The following is a 13,172-nucleotide window of genomic DNA, read 5'->3' as shown; positions in this document are numbered from 1 at the left end:
TCCCGATCCATCACCGATTGTGACCGATGTAGTCGGGTTCAGAATTAAAAGATCTTTCAAAAATGTCCAAATTTGTCCAAATCCGCTGAAAATTAGGCCCTCCAGGGTAGTTGACCTTTGACCTTGAATGATGCAAGATGGCGATTTTTTTGGTGATAGGTGTCTAAGGACGAAATGTTCAGATGGACTACCTCCATAACATATCCAAAAATGAAGAAAATCGTCAGGGCCAATTTATTTTAAAATTAGAAAAACCTCATTATTTGTCTATTTTTTGGGGATAGGGAGCGTATGAAGGGGGAGGGGGTAAAAACAAAAAAATTACGTTCGAGATAATGTCATTTGAGGAGGGGTTACCGAAGACCGGAAGTTGATATCTCTTACCGTTGATTTTTGATATTGGTCAAAAGACTGAAAAAGTGCGAAAAACAGTATTTTTAAAATAGTGCTATTACCGTTACTTTCCCGATCCATAACCGGTTGTAACCGATGCAGTCGGGTTCAGAATTAAAAGATCTTTCAAAAATGTTCAAATTTGTCCAAATCCGTTGAAAATTAGGCCCTCCAGGGTAGTTGACCTTTGACCTTGAATAATTCAAGATGGCGATTTTTCCGGTGATAGGTGTCTCAGGACGAAATGTTCAGCTAGACTACCTCCATAACATATCCAAAAATGGAGAAAATCGTCAGGGCCAATTTTTTTTTTAAATTAGAAAAACCTCATTTTTTGCCTATTTTTTGGGGATAGGGAACGCATGAAGGGGGAGGGGGTAAAAACAAAAAAAAATCACGTTCGAGGTAATGTCATTGGGGGTGGGGTCACCGAAGACCAGAAGTTGATATCTCTTACCGTTTAAATTTTATATGGGTCAAAAGACTGAAAATTGCGAAAAACTGTTTTTTTTTTTAAATAGGACTATTACCGTTACTTTCCCGATCCATCACCGATTGTGACCGATGCGGTCGGGTTCAGAATTAAAAGATCTTTCAAAAATGTCCAAATTTGTCCAAATCCGTTGAAAATTAGGCCCTCCAGGGTAGTTGACCTTTGACCTTGAATAATTCAAGATGGCGATTTTTCTGGTGATAGGTGTCTAAGGACGAAATGTTCAGCTGGACTACCTCCATAACATATCCAAAAATGAAGGAAATTGTCAGGGCCAATTATTTTTAAAATTAGAAAAACCTCATTTTTTGTCTATTTTTTGGGGATAGGGAGCGTATGAAGGGGAAGGGGGTAAAAACAAAAAAATTACGTTCGAGGTAATGTCATTTGAGGTGGGGTCACCGAAGACCGGAAGTTGATATCTCTTACCGTTGATTTTTTAAATGGGTCAAAAGACTGAAAAAGTGCGAAAAACAGTATTTTTAAAATAGGGCTATTACCGTTACTTTCCCGATCCATCACCGATTGTGACCGATGTAGTCGGGTTCAGAATTAAAAGATCTTTCAAAAATGTCCAAATTTGTCCAAATCCGCTGAAAATTAGGCCCTCCAGGGTAGTTGACCTTTGACCTTGAATGATGCAAGATGGCGATTTTTTTGGTGATAGGTGTCTAAGGACGAAATGTTCAGATGGACTACCTCCATAACATATCCAAAAATGAAGAAAATCGTCAGGGCCAATTTATTTTAAAATTAGAAAAACCTCATTATTTGTCTATTTTTTGGGGATAGGGAGCGTATGAAGGGGGAGGGGGTAAAAACAAAAAAATTACGTTCGAGATAATGTCATTTGAGGAGGGGTTACCGAAGACCGGAAGTTGATATCTCTTACCGTTGATTTTTGATATTGGTCAAAAGACTGAAAAAGTGCGAAAAACAGTATTTTTAAAATAGTGCTATTACCGTTACTTTCCCGATCCATAACCGGTTGTAACCGATGCAGTCGGGTTCAGAATTAAAAGATCTTTCAAAAATGTTCAAATTTGTCCAAATCCGTTGAAAATTAGGCCCTCCAGGGTAGTTGACCTTTGACCTTGAATAATTCAAGATGGCGATTTTTCCGGTGATAGGTGTCTAAGAACGAAATGTTCAGCTGGACTACCTCCATAACATATCCAAAAATGAAGGAAATCGTCAGGGCCAATTTTTTTTTAAATTAGAAAAACCTCATTTTTTGCCTATTTTTGGGGGATAGGGAGCGCATGAAGTGGGAGGGGGTAAAACCAAAGAGATTACTTTCACGATAATATCATTTGAGGGGGGGTCACCGAAGACCGGAAGTTGATATCTTTTACCGTTTAAATTTTATATGGGTCAAAAGACTGAAAATTGCGAAAAAAAAGTATTTTTTAAAATAGGACTATTACCGTTACTTTCCCGATCCATCACCGGTTGTGACCGATGCAGTCGGGTTCAGAATTAAAAGATCTTTCAAAAATGTCCAAATTTGTCCAAATCCGTTGAAAATTAGGCCTTCCAGGGTAGTTGACCTTTGACCTTGAATAATTCAAGATGGCGATTTTTCTGGTGATAGGTGTCTAAGGACGAAATGTGCAGCTGGACTACCTCCATAACATATCCAAAAATGAAGAAAATCGTCAGTGCCAATTTTTTTTTAAATTAGAAAAACCTCATTTTTTGCCTATTTTTGGGGGATAGGGAACGCATGAAGGGGGAGGGGGTAAAAACAAAAAAAATTACGTTCGAGGTAATGTCATTTGAGGTGGGGTAACCGAAGACCGGAAGTTGATATCTCTTACCGTTGATTTTTTATATTGGTCAAAAGACTGAAAAAGTGCGAAAAACAGTATTTTTAAAATAGTGCTATTATCGTTACTTTCCCGATCCATCACCGATTGTGACCGATGCAGTCGGGTTCAGAATTAAAAGATCTTTTAAAAATGTCCAAATTTGTCCAAATCCGTTGAAAATTAGGCCCTCCAGGGTAGTTGACCTTTGACCTTGAATGATTCAAGATGGCGATTTTTCCGGTGATAAGATCAGTGGTCCTTCGAAGGAAAAGAGACCCCAACGAGGAGGCTTCAGTCACACGGTATCAGCCACGAGAACCTCGCAGTTTCGCCTGTTGACATTCGCACTCTGAAGACAATTGCCTTGTAGAAAAATCTTGGATATCTGCAGAAAATCTTTGGCCATTCACTGGGTATCCAGCAGAATTGAAAAGGAACTCCACGAAGAAGAGGACAAAGAAGCAGCTCCAAAGATGGCGAATATCAAGAGTCGAAGCGCATATAAAGGGCAACTTACCAGTGTAAAGACAGCCATATCCCGCTACCATGAAGATGAAAGTCTGTTGAGTAGTAACGGTGCTCGAGCGTACCTTGAGACGAATTTGGAGATTTGTGACAGAATCAGGGTTCGATACAATAGGGTACAGGATGAAATCATTAACCAAGCTGAATCAGAAGAAGAGCGCGAAAGGGAAATTGAGGAGCAAAATAATTTCCTATTGGAAATTGATGAAGCGGAAGAGAAACTGACTGAACTGATTGTCAATATCAAAGTCAATGAATCTGCAAAGAAAAATCTTTTCCATTCAACCGTCATTGAAGATGAACGAATTGACAAACTTCTCGATGGCTTCTCAAAACTCGTAGAGCGTATGGATGGTAGTGAGAATTCCAAGTATTCGAAACTCGAACCAGTGAAAATCCCCACATTCAACGGAGAGCATGCGCAGTGGCGTTCATTCAAAGAGATGTTCATCAATCTGGTGGACAGCAACAAGAAACTGTCAAAGACGCAAAAGCTGCACCATCTCAAGACGAAATTAACCGGAAAGGCCTTTGACGCCATTGATCATCTCGACATGTGTGATGAAAGCTACGACATAGCGTGGGAAACCATCACAAACCGATTTGAGTGCAAGAAAAAGGTCATAAACGGTCACATCGAACGCATCAAGAGCCTACCTACTCTGAAGAATCCTATCGTCGATGATCTCAGGAATATCTACGATGTCTCCACGACGACTATCAACGCAATGGACGCTTTGAAGGTCAACACTCGAGATCCGTGGATCATCTACGAAGTCCTGAGCAAACTCGATCACGAGACACAGATGCTATGGTCGCAGGAGCAGTCAGACGTGCCAACATGGGACGAGTTTAAGGTATTTCTAAATAAACGTTGTAAAGCTTCAGATTTATGTCCATCCACGTACACTAGTAATGTAAACAGTTCAGGTTCAAAGGTTCAAATTCAGAAACAAAAAATTGTAAAGTCCCTCACGATCTCTAAAGAAAATTCAAGTCAAAAGCATGAGTCATGTAGCGTTTGCAAGAAATCCGCACATAAGTTGTGGAAATGCGGTAAATTCAAGTCATTTCCTGCAGCCAAAAGGCTCGAAACTGTTAACAATTTAAATCTTTGCATGAATTGTATATCAGAAAGTAGATCCCAGCATGCTGTAGACAAATGCCCTTATCCTCCTTGCAAGCATTGCAATAAGTCTCATAATTATTGGGTTCACGATGCTCTCTCCCACCCCCCGCCAAAGGTTACTCAAGACAATCCTCAATCAGTTTCCGAGGATCAGAAGAAGCCAGCCGTGCTGAGTAGCTTTCTTCCGTCAAACAAGAGTGCCAATGGTGAGATTCATCGCTCTATTTTGAAGACAGCATGTGTAAGAATTCTGGATTCCCAACAAAATGTCCATGTGTGTCGCGCCCTTTTGGATTTTGGATCCGAGATTTCTGTGATGACAACCGAATTGTGCCAGAGATTGAGATTAAAGTTGCAAAAGTCCCCTTACACTCAAGTTGAAGGATTTCAAGGACAAGTAAGCAGCCGCAAGCATCAAGTGAATGCAATCCTCATCCCTCAGGAAGGAACGCAAATTTCTTTGCAATGTCAGGTTTCACAAAAGATCTCCACCAATTTGCCTACATCTCAGATAAACCCTCGGGATGTAAGGGTTCCCACGGGATTCGTGCTCGCTGACTCAGAGTGGCATGTGTCTAGGCCAATTGACCTACTCATCGGAGCAGCACACGAAGACGAAATTATGCTGGACGAAGTTTACAAAATGGGCCCAGGAATTCCATCACTCAGAAATACCGTCTTCGGTTGGGTAGTTTGCGGAAAATGGCAGCCTAATGGCGCACAATCAGCATACACTCCCCCCATTTGCCACACAATATCCCTGAAAACCATTGATGAGACCCTCAGGAAATTCTGGGAACTCGAAGAACTCTCAGAAGAATGTCCACAAACGGTCGAGTATAGGGAAGTGGAAGAATTATATTCAAGTACGACAAAAAGATCGGAAAACGGTCAGTACAATGTTCGTCTACCTTTGAAGGGAAACTTCGGTGAACTCGGATCTAACCGAAAGCGAGCTTCAAGGCAACTGAACTTCCTAGAGAGAAGGCTCTCACAGAATCCTCAACTATACAAGGAGTACTCTAATATCTTTGAAGAGTATCTGAGTTTGGGAATCATAGAGAGAGTGCCTCTGATCGAGCTTCAAGCTAAGTCATATTACATGACGCATCACTGTGTTGTTCGAGAAAACGCGTCATCTACCAAAGTCAGGATCGTTTTCAACTGCGGATCTGTTTCTGAGACCGGCATAAGTCTCAACGATGTTATCAAAGTGGGGCCTGTCGTTCAACCGGAGTTGATAGAGATCTTGTGGAGATTTAGACGATTCCCGATTGCACTATCCTGTGACATTGTCAAAATGTATTTGCAGATACAACTCAATGAGGATCACAGAGATTTGCAACGTTTTCTTTGGCGAACATCACCAAGTGAACCAATCATGGACTACAGGTTCAAGACCTTGTGTTTTGGCAATGCTGCGTCACCCTATCTTGCCACAAAGACGTTGATCAAACTTGCAGAAGATGAAGGAGAAAATTACCCACGAGCAGCAGAAGTTCTTCGGAACAATTTTTACGTGGATGACTGTCTATTGTCAGTGGAGACCACAAAGGAAGCGATCGAGTTGCAGAAAGATCTCATTAGTCTTCTCGGCAAAGCTCAAATGAAGCTATCCAAGTGGCAATCCAACTCTCCGACAGTACTTCAAACATTGCAAGAAAGCAACACAGAGGCAAAGGAAGTCTCAATCTCTGATGGCTGCGTGAAAGCGCTAGGATTGATGTGGAATCCGTCAAGCGACACCTTTTCATTTCAAGTCGATACAATGGTCGAGAATTTAGTTCCAACCAAGAGAAATATCCTGAGAGTGGTGGCAAGGATTTATGATCCGCTAGGACTACTAGCCCCCATCACAATCAACGCGAAATTAATCTTGCAGAATCTTTGGAAGAATGAGATTGACTGGGATACCGAGGTTGAGGGAGATATTTTGCGAGAGTGGAAAAAATTTATTGCCTCACTACAACACATTCCGTCTATGAGAATATCTCGATGGACATCGAAAAACGAAAATGTTTGTGAAGAGCAGCTCCACATGTTCTCGGATGCCTCCAACCTAGCCTACGGAGCCGCAGTGTACCATGTCACCAAGGATGTCTCAGGACGAATTTCAAGTCAGATGTTGACGGCGAAGTCGAAAGTTGCGCCAATCAAAACTAAGACAATCCCGAAGCTAGAACTTTGTGCAGCAACACTTGGGGCCAAACTGTTAGCAAAGGTCGCAAAAAGTCTGAAAATCAGCAAGGTTTATTGTTGGGTAGACGCCAAGGTAGTTCTTGCGCAAATTGCATCCGCTTCAAACAAACAAGACGTTTTTACCAAAAATAGAGTGACAACGATCAGAGAGTTGACAGCTGTTGAATGTTGGAGACACGTTCCCACAAAAGAAAACCCGGCAGACCTCATTTCAAGAGGAACCACAGCCATGGAGTTGGATAACTCATCATTGTATTGGGAAGGCCCTCATTGGTTAAAGGAGAGTGATTCAGCTTGGGAAAGCAAGGAAAGTGTTCCACCAGCAGTCGAGGAGTCACAAGACATTTCAGTCGCTACACTCACTGTCAACAAGTCAGAAGGAAATTACATTTTCACTACCCTCGTGTCAAAAATAAGCAACTTATCCAGAATGAAGAGAGTTCTTTTGGTAATTTGCAAAGTTGGCCAACTCTTGAGATTCAGAGCATTGAGGACTAAAGGTCATGCAGGAGCTCATCCGAATCAACCCACAAGTCATAGTGCAGCAGACTTAGTCTGGGCAGAGAATCAGTTGATAAAATGGGACCAAGAATCTCATTTTCCGGAGCTCATTCAGGATCTCATGAACAACAAAGCAGTGACCATCAACAGCGCAGCAATGAAAAAGTTGCACCCGTTTCTGGATGAGGAGAGAATTTTAAGGGTCGGTGGCAGATTGGGACATTTGGATGATGACTACAACACCAAATATCCAAAAATTCTCCCACGCAGTGATTTGACAAAGCTTATCATCCGAGAGATGCACTTATCACTATTGCACCCCGGGCCACAGCTATTGCTAGCTCATTGTCGAAGAAGGTACTGGCCAATATGTGGACGTCATATTACAAGAAACGTTGTCCACATGTGCAAGGCGTGCTTCGTGCACAAAACTTCTCGAGAAAACCAGATAATGGCAGACTTGCCTAAACACCGAACTTCGTTGGTAAGGGCATTTTCCAGCGTGGCCATTGATTGCTGCGGGCCATTCTTCATTAGAACAGGCGCCGAGTCCCGTGGACACACTCAAAGGATCGACATAGTTGTCTTTGTATGCACCTCAACCAAGGCAGTCCACCTGGAAATTGTAAGCAGTTTGTCATCAGAAGCATTCATGAGCAGCTTCAGACGATTCACTTCACGTAGAGGAGTTTGCAAAGAAGTGTTCTCAGATAACGGAAGGAATTTCCTAGGAGCATCACGTGAACTTCAACGTCTGTTAGCAGAAGAAGCTCAAACCATTCAAGACCAAACAATCAACCAGAACATTACCTGGCACTTTCAACCGGCTCGTTCTCCGCACTTCAACGGATTAGTCGAAGCAGCAGTGAAGTCAGCAAAGACTCATCTCAAGAAAGTTATTGGCGAGCAACGACTAAATTATGAGGAATTTTATACAATTCTCACACAGGTCGAAGCCGTGTTGAATAGTAGGCCGATCACCATTCTGTCGGACGATCCCAGAGATCCACAACCATTGACTCCGGGTCATTTTTTGCTTTTGGCACCACCGACTCAGCTGCCTGATGAAAATCTTGCATCCGTGAGGATGAACCACTTGACAAGATGGCAATTGTGTCAGCGGATTGTACAAGATTTTGTGAGAAAGTGGAGGCTATCCTACTTGCACACACTTCAAGAGCGTTCGAAATGGCACACGGAGAAAGTGAACCTGAAGGTGGACGACATTGTAATTCTGCACGATGCTTCCATAGGAAACACCAAATGGACGACAGGAAGAGTTGTTGGAGTTCATACTGGAGCGGACGGGAAGGTGAGAGTTATTGACATAAAAACCCCGACAGGCACCTATACCAGGTCAGTGACTAAAGTCGCCAAACTTCCAACATGTGAGAGTCACAATCTCCCCCGGGAGCATGTATAGAATTTCCATTCTATAGGACCTCTTAAAAATAAGAGACAAAAGACGGTTGGATTTTGAACATGCATGGAGGGAGAGAGAAAGAGGAAAAAGTGGTGATTGAGATCAGCTGGAAAGAAAGTAGGGGAATAAGGGGAACGAGTATGGGAGTTACGTAAGAGACTTGAAAATCAAAGAGACGTGAGGAGAAGTGTATTCGATTTATTTGTGAAATTATTATAAAAATATTAACTTTAAAATACAGAAAAACGACAGTGACGTAGAGTTAAACTGTGTTCAGTCTAGTAGTGGAGAGATTGGTGGAAGTGGGTGGTTGGTGAAGGTGGAAATTGTGTTTCACTGCCTCAGTGGATTTGGGGAAGGGCATTTGGCGGTCATCGAGGAAACGTCTTCTGGAAAATCCAGCCGCCTACGTTCCGGATCACTGTTGAAGACATTTAATAAAGGAATATATATTTCCAGGTAAACTGGGCAGGAAGAAGAGGGTATTAGATATCACAGAATCCTATCACAGAGAAATTATTGTTTACCACAGGTACGTGAATATCACAAACGGTAGAAGGAAGCCCAAGAAACACACAGTCCCTGACAGATTTATAACACCACAATATATTTATAGGTAATTCTCCACAGTGTCTAAGAACGAAATGTTCAGCTGGACTACCTCCATAACATATCCAAAAATGAAGGAAATCGTCAGTGCCAATTTTTTTTTTAAATTAGAAAAACCTCATTTTTTGCCTATTTTTGGGGGATAGGGAGCGCATGAAGTGGGAGGGGGTAAAACCAAAGAGATTACTTTCACGATAATGTCATTTGAGGGGGGGTCACCGAAGACCGGAAGTTGATATCTTTTACCGTTTAAATTTTATATGGGTCAAAAGACTGAAAATTGCGAAAAACAGTATTTTTTAAAATAGGACTATTACCGTTACTTTCCCGATCCATAACCGGTTGTGACTGATGCAGTCGGGTTCAGAATTAAAATATCTTTCAAAAATGTCCAAATTTGTCCAAATCCGTTGAAAATTAGGCCCTCCAGAGTAGTTGATCTTTGACCTTGAATAATTCAAGATGGCGATTTTTCTGGTGATAGGTGTCTAAGGACGAAATGTTCAGCTGGACTACCTCCATAACATATCCAAAAATGAAGAAAATCGTCAGTGCCAATTTATTTTAAAATTAGAAAAACCTCATTTTTTGCCTATTTTTGGGGGATAGGGAGTGCATGAAGTGGGAGGGGGTAAAACCAAAGGGATTACTTTCACGATAATGTCATTTGAGGGGGGGTCACCGAAGGCCGGAAGTTGATATCTTTTACCGTTTAAATTTTATATGGGTCAAAAGACTGAAAATTGCGAAAAAAAAGTTTTTTTTAAAATAGGACTATTACCGTTACTTTCCCGATCCATAACCGGTTGTGACCGATGCAGTCGGGTTCAGAATTAAAAGATCTTTCAAAAATGTCCAAATTTGTCCAAATCCGTTGAAAATTAGGCCCTCCAGGGTAGTTGACCTTTGACCTTGAATAATTCAAGATGGCGATTTTTCCGGTGATAGGTGTCTAAGAACGAAATGTTCAGCTGGACTACCTCCATAACATATCCAAAAATGAAGGAAATCGTCAGTGCCAATTTTTTTTCAAATTAGAAAAACCTCATTTTTTGCCTATTTTTGGGGGATAGGGAGCGCATGAAGTGGGAGGGGGTAAAACCAAAGAGATTACTTTCACGATAATGTCATTTGAGGGGGGGTCACCGAAGACCGGAAGTTGATATCTTTTACCGTTTAAATTTTATATGGGTCAAAAGACTGAAAATTGCGAAAAACAGTATTTTTTTAAATAGGACTATTACCGTTACTTTCCCGATCCATCACCGGTTGTGACCGATGCAGTCGGGTTCAGAATTAAAAGATCTTTCAAAAATGTCCAAATTCGTTGAAAATTAGGCCCTCCAGGGTAGTTGACCTTTGACCTTGAATAATTCAAGATGGCGATTTTTTTGGTGATAGGTGTCTAAGGACGAAATGTTCAGCTGGACTACCTCCATAACATATCCAAAAATGAAGAAAATCGTCAGGGCCAATTTATTTTAAAATTAGAAAAACCTTATTTTTTGTCTATTTTTTGGGGATAGGGAGCGTATGAAGGTGGAAGGGGTAAAAACAAAAAAATTACGTTCGAGATAATGTCATTTGAGGAGGGGTTACCGAAGACCAGAAGTTGATATCTCTTACCGTTGATTTTTTATATTGGTCAAAAGACTGAAAAAGTGCGAAAAACAGTATTTTTTAAAATAGGACTATTACCGTTACTTTCCCGATCCATAACCGGTTGTGACCGATGCGGTCGGGTTCAGAATTAAAAGATCTTTCAAAAATGTCCAAATTTGTCCAAATCCGTTGAAAATTAGGCCCTCCAGGGTAGTTGACCTTTGACCTTGAATAATTCAAGATGGCGATTTTTCTGGTGATAGGTGTCTAAGGACGAAATGTTTAGCTGGACTACCTCCATAACATATCCAAAAATGAAGAAAATTGTCATGGCCACTTTTTTTTTAAATTAGAAAAACCTCATTTTTTGCCTATTTTTGGGGGATAGGGAGCTTACGAAGGGGGAGGGGGTAAAAACAAAAAAATTACGTTCGAGATAATGTCATTTGAGGGGGGGTCACCGAAGACCGGAAGTTGATATCTTTTACCGTTTAAATTTTATATGGGTCAAAAGACTGAAAATTGCGAAAAACAGTATTTTTTTAAAATAGGACTATTACCGTTACTTTCCCGATCTATCACCGGTTGTGACCGATGCGGTCGGGTTCAGAATTAAAAGATCTTTCAAAAATGTCCAAATTTGTCCAAATCCGTTGAAAATTAGGCCCTCCAGGCTGGTTGACCTTTGACCTTTAATAATTCAAGATGGCGATTTTTCTGATAATAGGTGTCTAAGAACGAAATGTTCAGCTAGACTACCTCCATAACATATTCAAAAATGAAGATAATCTTCAGGGCCAATTTTTTTTTAAATTAGAAAAACCTCATTTTTTGCCTATTTTTGGGGGATAGGGAGCTTATGAAGGGGGAGGGGGTAAAAACCAAAAAATTACGTTCGAGATAATGTCATTTGAGGTGGGGTCACCGAAGACCGGAAGTTGATATCTCTTACCGTTGATTTTTTAAATGGGTCAAAAGACTGAAAATTGCGAAAAACTGTTTTTTTTTAAATAGGACTATTACCGTTACTTTCCCGATCCATCACCGGTTGTGACAGATGCAGTCGGGTTCAGAATTAAAAGATCTTTCAAAAATGTCCAAATTTGTCCAAATCCGTTGAAAATTAGGCCCTTCAGGCTGGTTGACCTTTGACCTTGAATAATTCAAGATGGCGATTTTTCCGGTGATAGGTGTCTAAGGACGAAATGTTCAGCTGGACTACCTCCATAACATATCCAAAAATGAAGAAAATCTTCAGTGCCAATTTATTTTTTAAATTAGAAAAACCTCATTTTTTGCCTATTTTTGGGGGATAGGGAGCGTATGAAGGGGGAGGGGGTAAAAACAGAAAAATTACGTTCGAGATAATGTCATTTGAGGAGGGGTTACCGAAGACCGGAAGTTGATATCTCTTACCGTTGATTTTTTATATTGGTCAAAAGACTGAAAAAGTGCGAAAAACAGTATTTTTAAAATAGTGCTATTACCGTTACTTTCCCGATCCATAACCGGTTGTGACCGATGCGGTCGGGTTCAGAATTAAAAGATCTTTCAAAAATGTCCAAATTTGTCCAAATCCGTTGAAAATTAGGCCCTCCAGGGTAGTTGACCTTTGACCTTGAATAATTCAAGATGGCGATTTTTCCGGTGATAGGTGTCTAAGAACGAAATGTTCAGCTGGACTACCTCCATAACATATCCAAAAATGAAGGAAATCGTCAGTGCCAATTTTTTTTAAAATTAGAAAAACCTCATTTTTTGCCTATTTTTGGGGGATAGGGAGCGCATGAAGTGGGAGGGGGTAAAACCAAAGAGATTACTTTCACGATAATGTCATTTGAGGGGGGGTCACCGAAGACCGGAAGTTGATATCTTTTACCGTTTAAATTTTATATGGGTCAAAAGACTGAAAATTGCGAAAAACTGTTTTTTTTTTAAATAAGACTATTACCGTTACTTTCCCGATCCATCACCGGTTGTGACCGATGCAGTCGGGTTCAGAATTAAAATATCTTTCAAAAATGTCCAAATTTGTCCAAATCCGTTGAAAATTAGGCCCTCCAGGCTGGTTGACCTTTGACCTTGAATAATTCAAGATGGCGATTTTTCTGATAATAGGTGTCTAAGGACGAAATGTTCAGCTAGACTACCTCCATAACATATCCAAAAATGAAGAAAATCGTCAGGGCCAATTTTTTTTTAAATTTTGGAAAACCTCATTTTTTGCCAATTTTTGGGGGATAGGGAGCTTATGAAGGGGGAGGGGGTAAAAACCAAAAAATTACGTTCGAGATAATGTCATTTGAGGTGGGGTCACCGAAGACCGGAAGTTGATATCTCTTACCGTTGATTTTTTAAATGGGTCAAAAGACTGAAAATTGCGAAAAACTGTTTTTTTTTTTTAAATAGGACTATTACCGTTACTTCCCGATCCATCACCGGTTGTGACCGATGCAGTCGGGTTCAGATTTAAAAGATCTTTCAAAA

At 40.7% G+C, this 13,172-nt stretch overlaps 2 protein-coding genes across 2 annotated transcripts; both read left to right on the top strand.

The window, feature by feature from the left end:
- The first annotated feature begins 2,922 nt into the window (after positions 1–2,922).
- Positions 2,923–7,632, top strand: LOC129808564 (uncharacterized). Its single transcript, XM_055858343.1, has 4 exons — positions 2,923–2,999; positions 3,089–4,079; positions 4,467–7,535; positions 7,594–7,632. Exons 1-4 carry the CDS (start codon positions 2,923–2,925, stop codon positions 7,630–7,632), a joined length of 4,176 nt encoding a protein of 1,391 aa, XP_055714318.1.
- On the top strand, positions 7,631–8,600 carry LOC129808623 (uncharacterized). The gene has a single exon (XM_055858410.1). It carries the CDS (start codon positions 7,704–7,706, stop codon positions 8,472–8,474), a length of 771 nt encoding a protein of 256 aa, XP_055714385.1. The 5' UTR covers positions 7,631–7,703; the 3' UTR covers positions 8,475–8,600.
- Positions 8,601–13,172: the final 4,572 nt, after the last annotated feature.

The sequence above is a fragment of the Phlebotomus papatasi genome, chromosome 4 (assembly GCF_024763615.1).
Source record: "Phlebotomus papatasi isolate M1 chromosome 4, Ppap_2.1, whole genome shotgun sequence".
Lineage (NCBI taxonomy): Eukaryota > Metazoa > Arthropoda > Insecta > Diptera > Psychodidae > Phlebotomus > Phlebotomus papatasi.
The sequence above is the reverse complement of the archived record's forward strand: the minus strand, read 5'-3'. Positions and strand labels throughout refer to the sequence as shown.